This window comes from Lissotriton vulgaris, chromosome 8, assembly GCF_964263255.1.
Source record: "Lissotriton vulgaris chromosome 8, aLisVul1.2, whole genome shotgun sequence".
In the NCBI taxonomy this organism is placed as follows: Eukaryota; Metazoa; Chordata; class Amphibia; order Caudata; family Salamandridae; genus Lissotriton; species Lissotriton vulgaris.
Window position 1 is genome coordinate 426402130 of NC_141696.1, and position 23777 is coordinate 426425906.

At 47.7% G+C, this 23777-nt stretch overlaps 1 protein-coding gene across 1 annotated transcript in view; it reads left to right on the forward strand.

The window, feature by feature from the left end:
• TUBGCP5 (tubulin gamma complex component 5) overlaps nucleotides 1-23777 on the forward strand; it is a 523861-nt gene that overhangs the window by 384717 nt on the left and 115367 nt on the right. The window contains exon 15 of the mRNA XM_086934193.1: nucleotides 17654-17842. Coding sequence (XP_086790319.1) covers nucleotides 17654-17842 — 189 coding nt within the window. The remainder of the gene's footprint in view (nucleotides 1-17653; nucleotides 17843-23777) is intronic.

A 23777-nucleotide genomic window follows, 5' to 3' on the forward strand; every position in this document is an offset into this window, starting at 1 on the left:
AGTGATAGATTCCTTACCGACCCACCCATCCTCCCCGTTCTGCGAACCGATATCTAGGGTTAAGGTCTCCCCCTTTCAGGGCCCTAGATTCTTGGCACCAGTGTCGGTTTTTGTCATGGCTCTGCGCTTCTGGCGCGGAAAAGCTGTGGCTAAGAAAACTGACGTCAGCACGCGGAGGCGGCGTCTAAGTACTCCGACGACGTCATCACGGCGCCCACAACGCCTACGACGGACGCGGAGCCGCAGACGACGCCTGCCAACGCGCAAGGGTACTGCTACGCAAAACTTTCCGGATCCAGTCTGACGCCTGGGGATATTCTAAGGTAAGGAATCTATCACTAACTAATGTCTCTTACAGATATATCGTTACACAAGTAGTAACTTGTGCTTTACTAAAAAATCTTCTTGGCTTGACCCAGCATGTGAGCCATCACCTAACCATAACTTGCATAACATAGGCGTATTTGATACCCCTACCAGTTGAATCCACGTGAGTTTTTCCATGTTTCCTTCTATGCTATATTGCTTGATCTTCCATACTAAATCTTATTGAGCTTTTCTCACTAGACTCCCTGACCCAGCTTGTATACGTATTACCCAAATACAAAGAACATTATTCTCTTACAAACTACTGCCATCCAGGGACACTGTCTACTAAGATAACCAAACAGTAGAATAATACACACTCACTCCATTCCTTCTAATAACAGATACACAATTAGGATTGCAAATTGATACAGAGCTGAAGTGTCTTTATTAGTAATACCAATGAGCAACTCAATTGGTGTATAAGGTTTAGTAATATTGCACAATCAATCAATCATTCAGGTGTTTGTTAAGTGCGACTTTTCACCCGTAAGGGTCTCAAGGCGCTGGGGGCTGGGGTTGCAGGTTCCAGTCCATCAAGAAGGGGGTCTGTCGAAGAGCCAGGTTTTGAGGTTTCTTGTGACGATGGGGAGTGATGTTGCCTGTCTGAGATGGAGCGGAAGGTCGTTCCAGGCTCTGGCCACGCGGAAGGAGAAGGAGCGGCCTCCCGATCTGATTTTCTGGTGCGGGGGACTCTGCATAGGAGAGCTGGGCTGATTGTAGGGTCCTTTGGGGTGCGTGGAATTTGAGTCGGTTGTTCAGGTATGCTGGTCCGGTGTCGGGAAGGGCTTTGTGAGCGTGGATTAGCATCTTGAAGGTGACTCTGGCTTCGATTGGGAGCCAGTGGAGTGTGCGCAGATGCTCAGAGATGTGGCAGTGTCTTGGCAGTTTGAGGACTAGTCTTGCAGTGGCGTTTTGGATGTGTTCTGTAGCTTGCAGTGAGGTTTTTGTTTATTCCGGCATAGAGTGCGTTGCCGTAGTGGAGCCTTCTGGTGACCAGGGCGTGAGTGACGGTCTTTCTGTGTTCGAGGGGGATCCATTTGAAGGTCTTACGTAGGAGGTGGAGGGTGTGGAAGCAGGAGGACGAGACTGGGTTGATCTGGTGGTCCATTTTGAGCTTTGAGTCCAGGATGATTCCCAGGTTGCGTGCGTTGTCCGTGGGGGTGGGCGGGCTTCCGAGAGTGGGGGACCACCAGATGTCGTTCTAGGCGGGGTTTGGGCTCATGATCAGTACTTCCGTTTTGTTGATGTTTATTTGCAGGCAGCTGTTTTTCATCCATTTGGCGACGGCTGCCATGCCTTCTCGAAAGTTGTGTTTGGCGGTGTTGGGTTTGTTGGATAGGGAGAGGATGATTTTGGTGTTGTCTGCGTATGGTTAGGTTCTGACGATGGGGCGAGCGGAGCCATTTAGACGTTTAAGAGCGTAGGGCTGAGGGAGGACCCCTGGGGGACTCCGCAGGTGTAGGGTCTGAGAGGAAAGGGTGGGAGTCTGATCCACTGCATTCTGCCGGAGAGGAAGGAGCAAATCCAGTCGAGGGCCTTGTCATGGATCCCTGCGTCGTGGAGTCTGCGGATTAGGTGCGGTGAGAGACTGTATATTTATGATTAACTGCAACATCTAAAGCTAACTCTGGGCTCCACGATTATCCTGCTACCGGACCATAAAGTGCTTCAGTGCCTCATCAGGGGAAGTAATGGCTTTACACATTTACGATACAATGATTACCTGATATGGATTCATCATGCTTTTGATCTTCTTTTCGATCATGGATTCGAACCATGTGTCTGTCTTTAAATGTTATTTTAGACCTCCTCTGACCGAACGCTCATTCATGTGAAAGGTGCACGTCTGGAAGACAGATTGTGCAATAAATACGTGGATCGATCTGTTTTGACTTTATTTCTTCCATATGATGGACTTTTATGTATAGTCAAATTAGATGTTTTCAGTCTCAAATGGTAGGGTGAAGTGAAAATCCAAAATTTCAAAAGGCATTACCAAAGGAGAAAGAAAAAAGGATTGTGGTCAATATTCCTGGATCCTTTTGACAGAAGCTGGAAAAAGGATATAATTGATACATTTGTCTCTGATGGCTCATAATGGGATTCTGGTGGTGTGTGCTACCTTAAACGGTCAATATCAGTTTTAAAGGCTATAAACTATCTAGCTACATTACACTTCTTTTCACATACTTTCTCTTTAAAAAAAACATTTGTGATTTGTTTTTTTGTCTCGCTAAACTAGAGGCAATTTAAATTACGATTGAAATCCGTTTTAAAGAAAAGAAATTAAATTTGACCAAAATAACCCTCAGGCTTTCAAAATTATGCTTTTAAAAACATACTTTTCTTCAGAAACGGTTTAAAAATGTACTTTGTAAAATATGCTCAAAGTCTCCATCCCCTCCCCAAACATGGACCAGACTAGTCCGTGCTTACAATTTCAATGGATATTTCCCTAATGAAGAAATAGGATTGCAAATAAGTAACCTTTTACTCTTTGGAATGTTTCAGTTTGCATCTGACAAGTTAAGATAATGCTTTTTTCCATTGCAATTAAGTCTATACTCATCCGTAATCTCACACATCACTGACCCATTTATCGCTGGCCGCAATTGCTATGCCATAAACAACTTACCTGCAACAGAATGCATATATATATTTTCTGCTATCGGCATTCGTCTCCAGATAGCATAAAGTCAAGGACTTTTGTGCACTTCGACAATATGTTCAACCTCAACTTTTCATGGTGAAACGTTCTCATAGAACTGCTCGGTTTATTGTTTGTAATTGAACATCCCAAAAGGGGTCAAATCACCCATGGCCTGTGTCCTAACCTTTTTACAGCTCCTGAATCTTTGACCATCTATGCCTTACATAGTCTCTACAAAGTTGATGGTGGATTAGGTCAAGCAGTTACCATCTGCTTCGGTGACATCACAAGCACAGCTTTGGTGCAGTCCACAATTTCCTCTCTCCATAGCTTTTTATGTGTCTAGGCAAAGCCATGGAAACATTGGTGCTCCGGAGCCACAGCACTCAAGGTACTTGAGACAATAGAGGATGCAGAAAGCCTGGATGATAGCAGCATGGTACAGTCCAACCCTCAGGCCCACCAGCAGCTAAATGATTATTGCATGATGCTGAACTCTATATCGCATGGTCCAGGGTTCTCACAGTGATCAGGGTTGCTGCTCCAGAGCTGCTTCTGAGCTGCTGTTGCCTATACAAGGTAAAGTCTAAAACAAAATTAAATCACCTACGTAGTCCACATACCTCCCAAAGTGAACTGAGTGGAACTGAGTTTTGATTCTTAAAATGTACCGTATCCGGCATAAATATTTGCAAACACTGATTTATGGCACCTCATTTGGTTTGTGAGAATAACCTATCTCCCCTCAGGGTTAGTTATACACAATAGATTTGTGTATCTGTTTACTTTAGAGTTATGATCACCTTCCCTTGGATGTGAACACCCCCCGTTTAGACAGAGGTATGGGCCCCAGCAAATCTGCTAACCTCACAGCACAGAGCTATAATGTTGGCCACTAACCAGGAACATTTCTAGCAGTACTAATATCTTGAATTTCAGTTAGTTGACAAAGGCAATCATCTTCCTCTGCCTAACTATGCTTTCCAACCTGTGCCTTCCAAGTCAGAAATGTAGGTGCTTTGCCTGGTCCATCACATCACATGTGGAGAGGTGTGGCTCACTGGTTAGAGGCGGCAGACCTGTAAGCAGAGAACGGCCAATTCCCAACGCGGCAGGGTCGTGGACCAGGGGTCAACGGACTCGATAATTCTCGCCTCAGTGCCTACTCTAACCAGGGAACAGACTCGGTAACTCTGGGCATTAAGCTTGCCTCATCCCTACAACGGCCCCCCACAGATGCCGGGGATGCCTGGTTATACCCTGGAGATACCCAGAAAGGGACCATCTCACAGGGAAAACCAGGACGGGTTCCCCAGCGGTCTACAGCGCCAGGACACTCGGGTAGAGTAACAGTGCGCTTTACAAGTATCCCACATTTACATTTACATCATGCACCAAAAGAATTGTAAGCTCAACTAAAAAGGCTATAACACCACATTCTGTTAAACCTGACCCTTGTCTACCCCAATCTGAAGAGCACTCACACCCACTATCACCCAGTGCCTGCCCTGACTTTTGACCCCAACCACGTCCCCTCATGCAGTTACGCCCTCCTCTGCATTGATGTACACGTTGTGTTTGAGATGCTCCACCAATTAACATTCTAACTCACATTGCATAATAGTTGTCCCAGTTTCATCTTTCCAATCACTTAGCACTTATGCATCCCAAAGTGTCAATATGAACATGAGAGGGTCATTCCTAAGCAGGAAGGTAATCATAATCATACTAAAATCCTAGTACTGTATGTATGCCTGCCCCCCGCCACACACACATTTCTAAATAAATATGTGCAGACTTTACTATGTCCAGCAGGGGGATTTAATCTATGGCTAGCAGCATATCTCTGTTGTTGAAGATTCCCCTGTTGAATCTGACTTTATTTCCTAATACCACATTTCACCTGCATTTACTGCATGTTTCACACAGGCCTCCAATTTGACTGAGATATAATAGTAACATGATTCATCATGATTTATGGTACCCTGCTCCATGCACCATTTGTAATCAGCAATTAACTGTGATTAAATTATATTCAGGATAATCAAAGAGCCCAAAACTTCACGTCATTTAGTGATTCTCTGTACTGATCATGTCCATGCGGGGAATGCAGTCTTGGACGGCGCCTCCCTTAGATCTCAACAAATTTGATGGCTGCTGTGAGGTCACTAAAGATGTGCGCTCTGTTCCCAGGACATATTTATGGTTACTGCTTAAGCAGTATGGCATACTTAATTAACTTGACCCACTGTGTTGCTTTCAGTGTGGTGAACTGCTTCCTTGCTTTTAGAACAGCAAGGTCATCGGTGAGATAGGACCCTACTCTATCATCAGCCATGTTGTGCCTGGCAACCTAACTGCTCTCAGAATGGGGTCATGGCCCTTATAATTGAAGATTCCGTAATGATTTCTAGAGTCCTGCGTGCCCTTCCCCCAAGACAATTATTTTGAATTTATGCTATAGGGAGGATTTATTTAATGAAGGCTTCCATGCATTTCGGTATTCTCTGGCTCATCTAGAATACTAATATTGTGGTGCTAGAGCATCCTTCTTAATCCTAAATTCCAGCAAGTCCCATTCTGAGATCCATGGTAAGCAGTTGTGTGGTCTCTTCCGTTCCATGAACGGTCTTCCAACTGATTTGGTTTTTAGCGTCTTACCTTTCCGTTAGTCTATACTGTTCTCCAGCAAATCCAGCTTTATGTGCCAAGTGTCCACTATCAATTAAGAACATTTTTCACATTTTATTTCTTTGTGGAATGTGGCCTTTTCAATGTTTTCTGCAGGAGAGCCACAAACAGTCAAGTTTTCTGCAGTGCCTTGAACCAGAGAGGGAGTTGCAGACCCTGGACAGACTGCCTAAAATGTTTTCCCAGACCTCCTGTATGCCCAGAAAACTGCCCAGTTTCTAAAATGCGCAAAAATTCTGTTATTTTAGAGGGATGACTTATGGGCCTCCGTGATGACTTGAAGCCCACAGCTGGGGGATGTGCTACTTATAATCAGATCAAGGGTATGCCAAATACATGGGACAATCGTACTCTTGTGGATCTAAGATCGATATATCCTAGGAAACCTCACCGAATGATTGGGTACAGGTTATGGGTCAATGTAATCAACATATAGCATTCACGCTATACTCCATCCTGTACATTACTTTCTTGAATCTTCTCCCACAACACCATGATAGATCCAGAATATTTTACTCTCGATGTTGAGGCAATTGTGCCAAATGGAGCTGCACAGTACCAGTCATAGATTAACAAAACTTCCCCTGATGTGATGCAACTGGTCAAAAGAAAGTACCACAGGTGTGGTGACATCAGTCATTTCTTTCCTCATAGCGGACATCCTCTGTTGTATATAATTTAGAACTTTTAGTGGCACTAGGTTTGATTGGGGAACTCCTGCACAGGAATATAATTGGCAAAGTCAAGCCAAGAGATTATAGAGCATGGACCACAGAGTTCACTTAATCTTTAGGTATAATGTCTCACTTTTTTGATGGTGTGGCGGAAAATGTTGGCATTTATGGCCAAATTGTTAATGAGGGCAATAAAAGACAGTGAGGAAATAAGGTGTGAAATTGAGAGGCTTCACTATTGGCTTAAGTGTGGAAGTAAAACCTTTGAGTTCTAGGTCTTAAGGTTGTATACTTCTGTACTTTTCCTACTAATTAACTGCATTGAATTTCCTACAGATGTATTAGTAGTCAGTTGTCTTTCCTGGGTATCTTATTAAATTTAATCACTGCACTACTCTTCCTTCCTGATAATGAAGAAATACATGATAACCCTGATGGATCTTCAAAAAGAACAAAAGAACTGGGCTGGTGCAAGGCATTGGATGTGCTGGAAGTCTGTACACTCTCTGCCTTGTAGGATTTGGCGAATGAGCAAATTCCTTCTTTTTTACCTTTTTCCTTCTAGTTCTGAATATATTTAAAAAATAATTTAAGCCTTATGCAATCCTGTAGACTTGCAGATATATGCCAGTGGTTATAAATATGGCAATATTCTGAGGCTGATTGACTTACAATGAACTGGTTGAGTGGTGCCAGTGGTGTCTGGTGGTAATGTGGACCGAAACAAAAGGTAAATATTTATTTTATTTGTTTAAGCACACCAGCCCTTTCTTAAACCTTTAGTTGCCTTGATTTCCGCCTTCCCACATCCAAAATTGTTTAAATGAATGCCTCATTGACAAAAAGTCTAGAAAAAGTTTTCTAGGTTTTTCATTTGCTTCAAAGTATATTCCAATGCAGGAAATTGAGCCTTGTGAATCCATCTGAAGTAGATGAAGTTTAAAAATGCTGCCTAGGGGGCGTGGCCAAAATGGCGACCTAGGAGGAAGCAATACCTCGTGGCTCTCCGCTCCGAGTCCCCATCCCGGCCGTTTCCCAGCATAATATCCCCGGTTGTTCGTGGAACTTGGCGGGGAGCTGCGAAGATACGGGGATCCACACTGATGTGCAGTCTAGGGCAGTGAGAGGCACCAGTAAGATCAATACACCGGTCCACGGCCCGCAGCCGCAAAATGGCAGCAGAGCAGTACGGGCACTGAGGAAGGCACGACTTAGCCCAGTGGGAGGCCCCTCGGGCCGTGGAAGCTCCTCGCCGCCTGCCGATCGTCAGCTCAGAGGTTCCGATTGCGAGTAGCAGCAGTGTCGGACCGAGAGGCAGTGGGTGGAGCGAGACGCCGGTGGCTGGGGCTGGCAGAGTGTCCCGCTGCGGAAGGCGCGAAAATCGAGGCCGGGGCGGCTGGGCTTACAGGAATGAATCCGGCTACCACCTCAAATGGGTCTGCTGAGAGGGACTCTGGCGCCCGACCCTGGTGAGCTCCGCCAGGCGCAGAGGTGAGGAGTTTATATTGGCAAACACCTGCGGGGGAAAGTGCAGGAACCGCATCGAGCAGCACGGGCACTGAGGAAGGCACGACTGAGCCTAGCGGGAGGCCCTTAGGGCTGCGGAAGCTCCTCAGCGCCTGCCGTTCGTCACCCCAGAGGTTCCAATTGCGAGCAGCAGCAGCAGCGTCGGAGCGAGAGGCAGTGGGTTGAGTGAGACGCTGGTGGCTGGGGCTGGCAGAGGGCCCGCTGCGGAAGGCTGGAAAATAAAGGCCTGGGCGGCTGGGCCTACAAGAACTAATCCGGCTGCCACTTCTACTAGGTGTGATAAGAGGGACTCTGACGCCCGGCCCCGGTGAGCACCCCCAGGCGCGGAGGTGAGGAGCAGATATTCAGCAACGTCGGATAGAGAAGCAGTGGGCTGAGCGAAACGCCGGTGGCTGGGGCTGGCAGAGGGCCCGCTGTGGAAGGCGTGAAAATCGAGGCCGGGGCGGCTGGGCCTACAAGAACGAATCCGGCTGCCTCCTCTACTGGGTTTGATGAGGGGGACTCTGATGCCCGTTCCCGGTGAGCGCCCCCAGGCGCAGAGGTGAGGAGCAGATATTGGCGACCACCTGTGTGGGCAAGTGCAGGTACCACATCGGCAGTGGAAGGGGGCGAGACCTCAAAGAGACCGTGGGACGGTGGTGAGTGGCCCGGAGTGCAACACAACACCGGCAGAGGGATAGAGCGGGAGCGAAGACCCTAGACAGAGGCCTCTGCGGGATTGGCAGCCCAGCGCCCCGAGAGAGCCCACGTCATTTCAGGTGCAGCGCCTCTTTTACAGGTGCCAGGAGCCTCAGGTAGAGGCCCGAGCTTAGGGGTCAGCAGAAGGACCACCAGCAAACCCCATACTTCTAACCGCTTTGCATGCAAGGCACCCACATGGAAGGGGGCGAGTGCCCCCAATCCTACCAAGTGCAGAGACAGGGACTAACCAGCAGACAGCGCAGGGGCACCAGAAGGATCAGTCAGCCGGCCTCCTTTCCAGGCACCATGGGTTCTAGAGGCTGGGGCCCCCATGCTCGGGGAGTTGACAATAGGCCCAACAGCAAACCCTACACCTTTGACCGCTTCCCATGCTTGGCGCCCACACAGCGGAGAGCGGGCGCCCTCCCGCTTACATCATGAGCAGGGACAGTGGCTAACCTGTGTACAAAGCTAAAGAATCAGCAGGATCAGTTAGACGAGCTCTGCGGTCAGAAGGAGAGTGGTGCCGGTTAACCGAAGGTCGACACTGCCCGCGTCCAGGTTGGGGCTTGGAAGAAGGGACAGCAAGTGCCCAGCTGCACGAAAGGACGACCGAAACAGTCAGACGGTGCTCCTGAAGCGAGACAACCAGACGAGAGACCCTTGCGACAGAGAGTATTAGTGTGTTAGCCATTGTACTGTACCTGTTGTTCTCCCTGTTCCACCGCGGGTTCTTTGGTCCCGATTGTGTGGAGGGAGACGACTTCCGGTCCAGTGGAGGTTGGTGCTCTAGTCGCCTCCCCATCCTTTAAAACCGGATGCAGAATCGAGCGCGCAGCGGGCGCGCCAACGGCAAGCCCGTCTGCACCCGTCCGCGCCAAGTCCGCGCCAGGGGCCAGAGATGCTGTTCCCTTCACACTCCATCAGGGATCCTTAAAATATTCAAGAGAGGAACTTCTGGACCTATGCCCGGTAAGGGCTCTCTGCCTCCATATTATTGACCCGGAGTTGTTAGTGGACAGAAAGTGTTTTATCTGCACTCAGTGCAATGTGGTGGTCAATAATGTAGTTATGGTGCCGCCCCCTCCGTATTCTCAAAGCCTGGATTGCACTATGTCGGGCTATCTTATTAACACTAGATCCTTGATTAAGAATAGAGTTGCTTTTGAAGACTTTGTATCCCTCAGGAACCCAGTTTGGGTCTTTATTACCGAAACCTGGGCCTCAGACTCCTCAGGGCCAGATCTTGTTGAGGCTATTCCGGCTGGCTATCATCTTGCCAGATGTGACAGGACTGGCCGGCGGGGCGGAGGCCTGGCTGTCTATAAGGACTGTTTGGTCTGCCGCACACAGCTGCTTTCCGCTCCTTCGGATACCTTTTGAAGCTTTTTGTTTTTCTATTAATTCCCTTCCAATGGAAAGTTTCTCCGGTGTTCTTTGCTATAGGCCCCCGGGATCCAGGACGACCTTTAGCCAGAAATTTAGTAGCCTTGTGGAACCTTTTTTAGATAGTTTGAATTTTACTTTCCTTGGTGATTTTAATTTTCATTTGGATAACTCTCTCCGCAGGGACACTGAATCCCTCATTGAAATTTGTAATGGCTGGAGTTGCCCTCAATTGGTCAGGAGTCCCACTCACGTTGCGGGTCATACCCTTGATGGTATTTTTACTAATGATCTTTGCGGGAGACCCTGTTCCCCTGACATGATCGGATCATTTTGCAGTACCTTTTTACTTACGCGGTGGTTTACCCTGGAGAAATACTTCAGAGCACAAACATTGGGTGGAAAGAAGAGACCTTAGCCGTATAACTAATGAGGCCCTTACTAGATTATTAGACAACTACCCTCCCGCTAGGCATCATGATGTCAATCAGGCTGCTATGGAGTTGTCGCAAAATCTATCAAATGCTTTGGACAACCTGGCGCCAGTTAGGAAGCACTATTCGGCTAGACTAAAACCTTCCGCTCCTTGGTTCTCGGAGAAACTTAGAAAACGGAGATTAATTTGCCGTAGACAAGAAAGGTTATGGCGTTCAAAGTTAGATCCTGCAGACAGGGAAACCCCATAAGATTTCTCTGAAACATTACAAGCAAGCAATTACAGAAGAAAAAAGGTTTATTATTCAAAGATGATGGATTTGTCTAAATCCTCCAGGGAACTGTTTAAGGTCATTAACTCTCTCACTGTTCCGACACCAACTCATACTGTTGACTTCTCACAGTCATTTTGTGACAAGATCTCGGATTTATTCACCTCCAAGATTAGAGATATATATCTGGCTCTCGAAGTTGCCAATGTAGGACAGCCCACTTTTACTATGCAGGATTCTTTTTAAAACCTTATGCTTAATTCATAAGGTTTTTTCTGGTACTGGTCCAGAGGGTATCAAGACACTTGTACATCGTTACAATCCCTCTAGGAAGCTGAGGTTGGCTTATAAGAACTTGCTTACTGTGCCAAGGTTCAGCTAGGTTAGGTGGGGAGGCCGTGCCTTTTTTACGGTTACTGCCAAACTTTGGAACTCCCTTCCTTATGATCTTTCCGGTCTTCCCTCTCATTTACTGTTTCGTAAAGCTCCGAAGACATGGCTCTTTACTCAGTCCGCAGCTTAACGTTCTCTGCCTTCTCCATGCATAGTCTGTTTTAGCGCCTTGACGCCCTTGGGCTAAGTCCGCGCTTTATAAGACCTAGTTTAATTCATTCATTCATTAGGGCCTCGGTGGGACAATAAAATGGCTGGCATGAGGAAGAAAGGGGAGAGAACTCTCAAGGAAATGCTCACCAAATCCCCTACAACAGTGGACAAAGGGGGCCCGTCCCAGCCGGTTTCTCAGCCCCAACCGGACCGGTCACGTAAGGACACGCCCATCACCAGGGAGTTTCTGGAAACGCTGTGCAATACACTCCGCAAAGATTTCCAGTCACTAAAGCAGGAGGTGGCAGGCGAAGTCAGAGAAATCCACTGAGATCTTGATGAACTGGGGGAGATAGTTGCATCTAATGAGGATTGCAAGCACTCCAAAAGCGAAGAAATTGAGTCCTTGCAACAAAAAATCATCCGCCTAAAGGACCAACAGGTAAACCTTCAAGCGCACACCGAGGATCTGGAGAATAGGTCTTGACGTAACAACATCCGTGTCAGAGGGGTTGCGTTGCGGTAGGAGGGGTCGTATGTGGCGGGCTACCTCCAGGGCCTCTTCAGAGACATCCTTGGTGAGGCTTCGGATTTCGAGATCCGCATAGACAGTGCACATCGAGTGGGGTTGGGGTGGCGGGCACCGGCCCCACCACCGGACATTCTAGTTTTTCTGCCGGACTTTGTGCTGAAAGAACGTATCCTGCGGGAGGCCTGGAAGAAATAATCTATCAAGTACCAAGATCATCCCGTAGCTTTGTACAAAGATCTAGCCTCCATAACATTGCAAAAGAGAAAAGCCTTTAAGGAAGTGACATCCTATTTAAAAGATAAAGGGGTGCCGTACACGTGGGGCCATTCCTTCCGCCTAATTTTCAAATGGAACGGCAAGCTGCAACAGATGAGATCACTCCAAGAAACCTGTGAACTTCTGGGCTTAGCGGGTGGCATCCAGGAGTCTTCCACTACCCCATCGCAACAGCCATCGGGAAATGGTTGGCAGCCAGTGGGACGCAAACGTTCTCCCAAACCCGACATGAAGCCAGACCCAGTGGCGTTATCCCAGGAGAGGGCATCGGTCCTGGAAGCGGTGAAGCGAGACACTTCAATTCCTGAGTGAATGTACAGACTCAAACAGGGATTTCATAGCACGGCAACATGGCTGACCCGGGGGAGTAGGGGGGGGGGGGTGGGGTGGGGGTCGACCAGGCTACAACGGACCCTTCACTCTTTATTTTTCCCAAGTGCCGGCACTTTTGGAAGGCAGGCGCTGGACAATGATGGTTTGTTGGGGATGTTTTGTTGGGGTTAGGGAGGGGGGTTGGAAGGGCTCGGGTGGGGGTGGATGGTAGGGGGGTGGAGGGGGGGCGGTTGAGGTAGGGATGGGGGAGGGGAGGAGGGAGGGGAGGAGGGAGGAACCGGTGTGTCTTCAGGGGGGCCCCCAGCAGGGCATCTCGTAGCGGTGGAAAACCCAGGGCAATGCTGTTCCACCCCATCCTGACACTATGTCGAGACGGTTGTTACCCTCAATGTCAAGGGGCTCAGCCATCCCATCAAACGTAGAGCCATTCTGTCCTACCTAGAGAACTCTGGGGCCTCCATATGCCTCTTACAGGAAACACATTTGCTGTCTAGAGATTGACACAGGATGCGATCCTGCGCCTTTCCTCATCAATACTATTCCTCCACTACGGATAAGAGGGCGGGGTCACCATACTGGTTGCTAAACACTTCCAGGGTACAGTGGGGGATAAGGTGGCGGAGATTAAGGGCAGAATACTGGCACATACTGTCAAGGTGGGAGGCATGACTCTGGTCTTACAAATTCAGGATAAATATGTTCTTATTGGCGGGGACCTCAACCTCGTTATGAACTCAGAACTGGACTGATTGGGCCACCGCTACGGCTCGACAGGGGTGATCTCACCCGAGGGGAGGACCTGGCTGAGTCAGCAAGGGCTCCTGGATGTCTGGCGGGAGGCACATCCCAAGAGCACACACTACTCATTTTACTCACACGTACATTATACATACGCCAGGTTAGATCATTGTATTAGTTCCTCAGAACTTTACACACTAGTAGACGAGGTAGACATAGTCCCTGCCGCACTCTCCAAGCACAATGCTGTGTCAATCTCTCTCACAGTCCCCCTCACCTACAATGCTAAAGGAAAGTGGAGGCTACGGGAATCCCTACTACATAGGAAAGGGATGATTCAGCAGCTCAACAAATGTATTGACGACTATCTCTCGACTTATGATCAGCCCAACACACCTCTCCCTGCACTCTGGGGGACTCTTAAAGCGGTTGTGAGAGGGGAACTGATAGCGCTCTCTGCAGTGGAAACTAGGGAGCGGAAAGAAAAAGAGAACTACTCATGGCCAAAGTCAAGGAACTTGAAAGAGTACATAGCCGCACGGGAGCCCCCAGGATATGGCATCAACTGAAGGCGGCCAGGGGACAACTCGCAGGCCTAGATCTGGACCGAGCTGAGTACGCAGCCCTGCGGCTCAAGCAAACCTAATATGTAGGAGGAAACAAAACAGGGTGCCTCCTCACCAGCAAATTTAGATCTTGTATCCAGCAAGCCAAGGTCACTGCTATCAGCGATACCCGGGGCGAGGCAGTAGCGACCGACTACCAGATAGCAGAAACATTTAGGGATTTCTACGCCTCCCTCTATAGCAGAGACCCAACTATTCACACTGCCGGCGAGGCCTACCTCTGTCAGGCGGCGACCACAGCCCTCAATACCTCTGGGGCAGCAGCTCTAGACGCACCCATTAGGATCGAGGAGGTGATCAGAGCGATCTCCCGGCTCCCAGCTCAAACCCTTTAAATCACCGGGGCCAGACAGCTTTTCTGCGGGTTTCTACAAATCATTCTGCCCGCTCTTAGTGCCGATTTTAACCAGACTCTTCAATTCTTTCCAGGGGCCGGGCTCAATAACACCAGATATGTTGGAAGCAGACCTAATTGTGCTACCTAAACCGGGGAAATATGTTACTCAATGTTCTGCGTACAGACCTATCTCCCTACTCAACCTAGACCTAAAACTTTATACGGGAGTCCTCGCTTCCAGACTGGGCCCGCGGCTGTCTGGCATCATAGAGCCTGATCAATCCGGCTTTATCCCGAGCCGCCAATGCAGCGACAACCCCAAACGCCTCATGCATCTAATCGGCAAGGCACTCTACAACCAGCTGGACGCCATGCTACTGTTGATCGATGCCGAAAAGTCGTTCGACAGGGTAGATTGGGGGATCCTAGACAAGACGCTGGCACACTTTGGCATAGAGGAACGCTTCCGGGCCTGGGTCGCGAGCTGCTACGACAAGCCAAGGGCTTCAATCAGAGTGAATGGTAAAAACTCCACCCATTCGACATCCGTCGGGGTACGAGGCAGGGGTGCCCACTGTCGCCCCGCCTCTTCGCATACATAGAACCCCTTACCCAGAGAATCCGGGATAACCCCGACATTGTGGGGGTTCCCTTTGGAGGGGAGCACCACACTATCAGTCTGTACGCGGGTGACATCCTGGCGGTGCTGGACACACCTAAACGGTCAGTGGCAGCTTTCCTGCATGTGTTAGAGGCCTTCAGTGTAGTGTTGGGCTTTAAAATGAATACTGAGAAATCCATGCTTCTTCCCCTGGGGAGCATTGACCCCATGCCAGCAACTTTACCTCCAGAATTATGGGAACCATAGAGCGTACACGTCGATCCCATACTTGGGAATTACTTTAACCCCGTCCACAGAGCAGACGGTTTCCTTGAATTACGCGAAACTCACTTCTCAAATCCTGGGGGATCTGCAACGATGGCAACAGCATCCGTTGTCACTTCTGGGCCGCATTGCGGTGATAAAGATGTCCATATTACCTCAAATTCTATACGTCTTCCAAACCATTCCCGTTGGACCATCCCTAGGAACACTCCGAAGGCTACAAGACACCATCCAACAATTCATATGGGCAGGGAAGAGGCCGCGGATGCGTAGGGATTTGTCTCATCGGCCTCCAGATGAGGGGGGCTAGGGATCCCTAACCTCCTAAAATACTATCAGGCAGCCCAACTCCGGTACTTAGCGGAATGAAGCCGGCCTGAATCGGAAAAGAGATGGCTCTTTCAGGATCGAGCGATGGTGCAGACTGCTCGCCGAAGGATACCCTTCCTGAGGCGAACGTACAGGCCGAAATATCTCATTAGATCCCCTATAACCCGCACAACTATGAGGGTTTGGGACGCAGTTGCATGTAGGAGGGGGGCTCACCTCGTTCCCCTCCCCGCTGACACCTTTGCTCGACATCCCGGAATTTGAACCCCGGGATGGACAGACTAGCATTCTCACAATGGCGCGACTCAGCGTGCAAATCCGCAGGCCACTTAGTCAATCTCGACAGTTTTCTTCAACTTTCAGACCTAACTCAGTTCTATGATCTCCCCAACCGAGCAGATACCAATACTTCCAACTCAGACATTGGCTGAGGCACCAGGAGGTACACCCACTTGTAGGTAGGAAAATGACGGCTTACCAAAAATGGCTAGTCACTAAAGAAACAGATCAGAAGCTGATCTCTGAGCTCTACCGGATGATCTATCCGCCGACCCCTAAACAGCACTCAGCCGGTCAGAAACGCTGGGAGGGAGAACTGGGCAGAGTTCTCTCTGATCAGGAGTGGCAGGCCATATACTACAGGGCAAACCACACCGCTAGGAATACGGCGAGTAGGGAAGCAGCGGTTAAAGTAGCAACCTATTGGTACTTAACACCGGTCCGCCTAAACAGGGGTAATCCTGACCGTAGCCCTACCTGCTGGAGGGGATGTGACGAAGAGGGAACACTGACTCACCTGCTATGGGGTTACCGGGAGGTGGAGGGGTACTGGGCGGAGGTTCTCAACGAAATCGACAAACACTTCGACACGGAAATCCCTAGATTCCCAGCATACACACTCTTGGGTCTACCCAATAAACTTACTTTCCCTATGAAATCAGTCCGGGGAAAACAGATGGGACTAGCAATGGGAGCGGCAGTGCAACATATTTTGTCGCTCTGGGGTAAACCGACCCGTCCAACTCACAAAGGGTGACTCCACAGATTGTGGTATATAGTGGGCATGGAGTGCATTCAGGCTTCCCTCACCCAATCTCTGTTCTCTTTTGCTACTACTTGGCAGCCGATGCTCGCAATATTGGCGACCGAATTCAATGAAGTCACGTGCCAGAAATATCTCCGCCTCCTGAGACTTACAGACTCCTCACCGTCAGATGATACCACTGGGGAATCGCCGTGTCCAATCCACAGTGTGCTCTGCCCACACTTGGAATATCTCAGACACACCGGTTCCGGGAGGGGATGGGGGGGGGGGTTGCTGGGTCTTAGTTTCTTTAGTCAAAATGAGTTTATGTTTGGAGTTCCTGGCAGGGGCCTTTGCCCCGTCGGGCAATCCTGGACATTTGCTGCACAGGCGGACTTTACCAACCCTCTACTAAGCTGCTCAGTGGGTGGGCAGGGGGGGGGTGGGCCCCCATACCTATACAGAATTACAAGATGCTTCTACTGTGTTTTCTTTATTGTCCAAAACTCAATAAAACAAAGCTAACTAAAAAATGCTGCCTAACGCACAGTTTGGTTGTGATTTGGCATATGCGTTTTCACAGAAATTTGCAATACATACTTCTTCTTAACTTAAATTGTACTCACAGAATCCTTTTTATTTCAGATGCTTTGGTTACTTAAGCACAGCCTTATCATTAGAAGTCCACCAAAGAGACAATCGTGCTTTCTCGCTTATGCATTAAATGCAAATAATGTTACTTTTGTTTTTTACTGCTTAAGCATCATCTATACTTCCACCTAATGTTCTGGTTGTCCTTGCTGTTGTGAAACATTTTAAGCTGTTTCAATATAATCAGTTACAATCATCCTAAAAATCCTGCTCATATTTGTAATAATCATTCCCTTATCTCCTCATTTCCTGATTCCAAAGAAACCATTTTGTACCTCTCTGTACTGGCTCTAAGCGAAGCGGAGTTTTTTCCACTCCACGAGCTCTGCTGAGTGCAAAACTCCACGAACGGAGCGGAGTTTAACACCCAGGCCTAGTTTTTAGCACTCATTTAGTCATGTGTTATTTTTATCTTAAAGTTCTTGCTTTGGCACCAGTTGCTTCTATTTAAAGCTTGTCCCCTGACCACTTCCCATCTACTAGGCCCACCACAGGGTTAATAATATCAAAGTAATTGGTATTAAATGTCACTGTAAGGTTCAGGATAAAAGCAGGACGGTAGCTTCCACTAATCATTATGTGGAATTTGGATCTATTGTTTGAGGATATGTTTTGAAAAAAAGTGTGATGCCTGAATATCTGCAGAAAGAGATTGCGAAGAAATTCACAGATGTTCTTTCTTTTTATAGATTGTATTTGGAACAAAGTGATTTCCTTGAGAAGTTTACATGCAATGATATATGTGTTGATAGATCCTCAGAGTCTGTTACGTGCCAAACCTTTGAATTGACTTTGAGATCATGCTTGTTTCCCCACATTGACAAGCAATATTTGGAGTGCTGTGGAAAGCTTATGGAGACATTGAAAAAAGATTATCGGTAAGAGTGAATGATCAGCTAAAAATTATTGATTCTTTTATTGTTTGACATGCTTTTAATTGTTAGTTAGAAGTACTGAAGTGGTAAGTAAACTTCAAAGAAATGTAACATATTAATGTATGCTACATGTTTACACAGTAGACTGAATCGTAAATAGAATCACATGCCTGGTTTATTTCTAGTCATCAGACTGGAAATCTTCAGTAGTCAATCAACCTGCAGTGCTTCTGTACACTCATTTAGCTTTACTTTAGCCGTGTATTGTATGCAGTCTCTCAGTTTCATTACATGGCTCGCATTCTGTCCACCGTGGAAGTGACCTTGAGTTCCACTCTCCACAGAGGCTTCAGTAGCTCAAAATATCTATTGCATGTTGAGCTTAAGGAGGGGACCATGGAATCATCAGAGCCCTGCTTTTCAGTTCAGGATTTTGCTGTTATTAAGCAGATCTCTTCCCTATGGTTTCTGGCCTGTCTTATCAGATGAAGAGTCAGTCAGAAGGGCACCCCGCCGTACCTGCTTCTATCAAAAATTAGACCTGAATGTTTACACGACAGAGGAATGTAACATCTCGCCAGCATTTCCCTGATGCAGCAGCCTTGAGAAACTCAGAAGGTGAAATACCACAGTGCAAGGGTTCATGGTTAGGGTATGTTGCCCAGAGAGTAGATCCTGATGACCATATGGTGGGACGTTGTTCAGTGACCTTCTGACATGGTTTTGATTACATTTTACCAATGCAGTAGAGAATATTTTAACTGTAATAAGTGCAGTGAGGCCTGAAAGAGGCCCTATTCTTGGTTTTGAATGGGTGAATGGCCTAGAGTTTGGGGGAGTGAGTTTCTGAACAACCAAGTTAAACACAGCTGTAATTACATCACACATAAGAGTGAGGCATAATAACAGAGGGTTGCTTGTGGTGATCTTTCATCAGGCTAACATTCAAGGACAGCACATTGACTTCAAGTGCCTCAAGCAAGAGGTAAATCTCTAGCTCTGGGAGCACTGTCATGTCTGTAGGCCCTGGCTTGACTTCTTGCAGGCTTTCAAGTGTTTGTTCCCGACTCTGAATGTGATTGCCAAGTCTTTCTAAGGATACCAGGGTAGGCTTTTCATATGTATGCTCAAGGCTTGTATAGAAGGATCAAAGGTGTGTGTCAATGATAGGTATGTCCCGAAGTAATTTACCGTTGGTCCTACAGTTCATGACAAAAGCAAGAAACCGGTCTCTAAAACTTGGTTACCCAGTACTTGTATTCAAATTTTACACCACCCGCCTTTACTATTTCTGTCTAGGGTTACAAAAGATAAAAACTCTAAACAAGTGGAAGTAAAAAATCCAATCCAAGCGCATTTACTTTACACACAAGTATATTCATGATGTGGCAGGGAGTGGAGAACCATTCAAGGACCCGAGATGCTCAGTAATCAGTGGGGAAAAAGACAGAGGTGCACCCTCATTGGTCAGCCCTGACCACTTCAAAGTCTGAAAAGGAAAGGAAGGTAGAACTTGTGTGCCCCAAAGAAAAGGTGTGGGCATTGTCTGAAGAAATGTGTCCTACTTTGTCCCTTAAACCCACTGTTCTTCCTCTTAAGGAATTGTTAATGAACTGACTTACTATTTGCTTGAAATTTAAGTTTTGTAAGCTTAGAAATCCGGGCTTATACCAGCAGAGTCCTCGTTGACAACCTGCGCAACCAACAAGGAAGACCTAGTTTAGTGTTATCAAGTCTGCATTGCCACCATATTCTATGTAATCATTGGCGATGGTAAAGAGATGTCCCCAGTTAACAATATCAAATATAGTTCACTGACTAATCCAACACTGACTACTTGGGCTACTTCAGCTACTGATGATAACAACATTGACCTTAACATTGGCATTTCTTGATATCCCAATTATGCAACCATCCTGCTACCACCACTCTGCATCTCACAAATACGAATAACTGTGTTGTTTTAGCTTAAATACTGCTGGCCTCATTTTCTATCAAAAGAGTGAAGAATATATTGAGGAATAGAAAGAGAAAGGTGAAGATAGCAATGATGACACTGTTCACCCAGTCATTACCAGTCATAAAGCTGAGGCTGAAGGAGGTGAAGGAACCCACCCTCACACTCTGACGGTACATTTCCTACTCAGAGATTTAGGTGAGCAGAACAAATTTTATGTAGCTCTGCCATTCACAGGAAGGTGTAAGGCGACATTTCCAGCCTTTCGAAGACCGACCCACATAGCAAGTACCAGTTAAAGTACATAGTGCAGTCCTTTTGTGACCGGTTTCTGCCACCAGGGATTCCTTTAATACACCTCCCATGGTCACTCACCTCCATCACAGCACCTTGTACCTGGGTTTCCAGTGAGGGTCAACAAAATTCTGAGGATGCACTGTGCATTATTACATTTCCTGTCCTGTAGAAAAAGAATAAAGAGAGACCTAATGCAACACAAATGAGCATGGCCAGCCTGAAGTTTAATCATTTGTGCTCTGTTTTATGGTGATGCTCCCATATAGTTTGTTGGTATTAGCTCGTTTAATTTTTTTTAACTTGAGCTGTCCACGGCACAGGATTATGGATTATGAAAGAATCACTCGAAAATTGCACTGAAATAAAAGGAAAGAAACATATGCATAAATACCAATAAGTTACTGGGACATTAATTGCCTAAAAACGTTAACAATTTATATCAAATGAAGACCCATGCTTCTATTTCAAGAAGGAATACTAGCCAATGAGGCAATCCCTACTCAGTGGGAGAAATGTCAGCTAAAGGGAGGTATATACATTATCTGAAGCTGCATTGGATTGAAGTGTAGTATCATGTTTTAGCCAGCGCCAGACTTTTGTGTATCCTGATGAAGGGGTAAAATAAGAAACTAGTCAAAACTTTATGATCTCAGCTGATGCTTTCTACAAATGGCAATGTTATAATATGGAGCTGTAAAGCAATTTGTTTTGTCACCAGTACAAGAAATTACAGTTGCATTATGGTTTGGCATACTGCAGGACAGGACATATTTTTAGTGATCTTAGTGAATATAATGTGAATGGATAAATAGGCAGTTGTAAATGGGTAAGATATAGTGAATATTCAGTGAATTTAACAAATTCTGACATTCAAATGCTGTTCCCGAGTGTTAAGATATTAACATCAGAAATGAAGGTCTGTCCATCTTCGGAATGCAGGATATTGGTAACATCAATTTAGATTCAACCCAACATCGGAGTGCTGAAGTACAAAGCTCTACAAAGAATACAAACAATAGATGCAAAGCTGAACGTCCAGTGGAAGTAAGTCCCAAACCTTTGGTACACCTGTGTGTTGGGGACAAAGGCAACAAATTAATCACTTAAAAGCTGGAAAGTCAAGAACAATATCTTCAAGTTACAAGACATACGAGTTCAAGACCCAGAGTATTTTCTGTTTCCTAATGATAGATGATTAAATGTAAGATAGAAGGAATACCTTCGCGACCACTGGTCCCCGCAGTAGGCTGAGCATCTTCTAAATCTCTCATAGCTCAGGGAAGTCAGGCTGTCCATAAAAGACTTTCTTACATGAGTCATAAAGTATTAGGTCCTAGTAAAGATGGGCCAACATGACCACACTAAATTAAATTACAACCCAAGGAAGTACAGGGCCACACTTCTTTCAAGCCAAATGCAAACTCTGTACATTTTGTATACTGCACAATATATATATATACTCAATGGTTTCTAAATTTGCGCAAGTTTTAACCTGCGCAGGTAACACAGAATATTGGGCAGGACCCCAATGATCCAGAAGCCGGCGATACTGGTGTCTCTAGACGCCACCATGGCATTTGATAGGGTTGAGTGGCCTTACCTGTTTGCAGTATTGGGGAAGATGGGCTTTGGACCGGAGTTCATTAACTGGGTGCGTCTATTGTATGCTAATCCCCTAGCCAGAGTGGTGGTAAATAATCGAAAGTCCGCAGACTTTCTCCTTGGCAGGGGCATGAGACAGGGATGTCCCTTGTCCGCGCTCCTTTTTGCTCTGGCTTTAGAGCCCTTGGCGGCGTGGGTTCGGTGAGACCGATCGATCCGAGGATTGCGGTGGACGTTGGAATGGGAGGACAAAATCTCACTATGCGCTGATGATATCCTGCTTTACCTTACCACTCTAAGGGGATCCCTGATGTGTTTTCTGGATGTGCTTGCTTTATTCGGGAGGCACTCTAGTTTTGCAATCAACTAATCGAAATCAGTGATCTTTGTCCTTAGAGGTGATCCGCCGGCAATCCCGCAGACCTGCCTGATGCAAATTGAACTGATAGGGTTTATATACCTTGGTATCTATGACACGCTTGACCCGAAGTTAAGGTATGCTAACAACCTGGGCCCCCCTCTGACTCGATTTAAGGGGGACGTGGCGCGATGGAAGGCACTTCCGCTCTCCCTTTTGGGTAGAGCAGTGCTTTTCAAGATGATGGCCCTTCACCGATTCTTATACGCACTCCAGAACACAATGGACCCTGTACCGGCATCCCACTTCAGGGAAATGGAGGCCCTCCAGAGACAGCTTCTTTGGGATGTTAAGCCCCGCATAGCTTTTTATAAGCTCACTCTCCCCTGGTATGACGGGGGATAGGATTGCTGGATCTACGGATATATTATTTGCCCTCCCAGTTGGCGGCGGTGAATCATGCTATAAACGGGCCCCCCGGGGACCGGGTGTACGCTATGGACCACTGTCGGGTGCCTGGGGGTGACTTCACTAGGGCACTGTATGCCAGACCTAGCCGGTTTCCCCTTGCGGGACCAACGGCACACGCAGTGCAGGTGTGCCACGCGGCCAGTACGCACCTCAAGTGGGAGGGGAAACTCACCCTGGCCACCCCATTATGGAGCACAAAGAAGCTGGGAAGTTTATGGAAGTCCAAGGGATTTGACAAATAGGATCTGATTGGGATCACACAGATCAAAGATGTTTGGGGGAAGGACACAGTTCACACATTTAATTCCCTCAAGCAACAATACCACCTTCCGGGAGTGGCTAGCGACCAGGGAAGGTGGCCGCAACTTGAGAGAGCTCCAAGACCCGTGGAGCTTCCCGCATTAATCCGTCTATAAATCCTGCCTCTAATTGGCCTCAGAAGTGAGAATTCCAGAACCGAAGCATATCCGCTCCCAGCGCATCCCACTCTCGCCGTCTGGACCCCACCACAAGCAGAGATCCGGCCCAGTGCTTCGAGAGGCCTACACGCCCAGCTGAGGCCGGGGACACGCGTAGAGGCGAGACCCGGAAAAGCGCAACTCGAGGAAGGATCGCCTCGGGCGCCCAGGCAAGACCGGAGCCGGCACACGAGGCTCTCTCCCGGCGGCGCCCGTCTACCAACGTGGGCGAGGCCGCGGGAGAAACAGGAGCGACGCGTGGTGGGCCACCGGAGATCGCCTGGGCCTCCTGAATTGTCGGCCCTCCCCCCTCCCCCCCCAATCCCCGAGCGCCTGGGGAATCGGGATCCGAGAAGAATAGGAAGGCCAGAGCCAGTGCCACACAGGCAGCCAGGAACGCGGATCCATAACTGCCACACCCTGCACCAACCTACAGGGGCCTGGAAAAGCTGTTGCAGTACAAGGAGGTAGGAAGTGCTTTCCCCCCCTCCTTCATCGGGAACCAAGTGGGCAATAGAGGCTCAAGTGACCCATGCTCGGCGGACAAACGCAAGAAAAGAGGATACCAGGCTGTGGACCCAGGAGTCATAATGAGCGGCAGAGGGACAAGGGGGCAGGCGCAAGCCCCAAAACTGGACAAATTTGCCTATACTAAAGATGACGCTGAGGTGACGAAGGGTACGACGACGCAGTCCTCCACGCAATCATCTCCTAGCTCGCGGGTCAATGGGGAAATCACGCTAAAAGACGTCATGGCAACACTGCAGAGTATGCAATCCTCTATGGGCACAATAT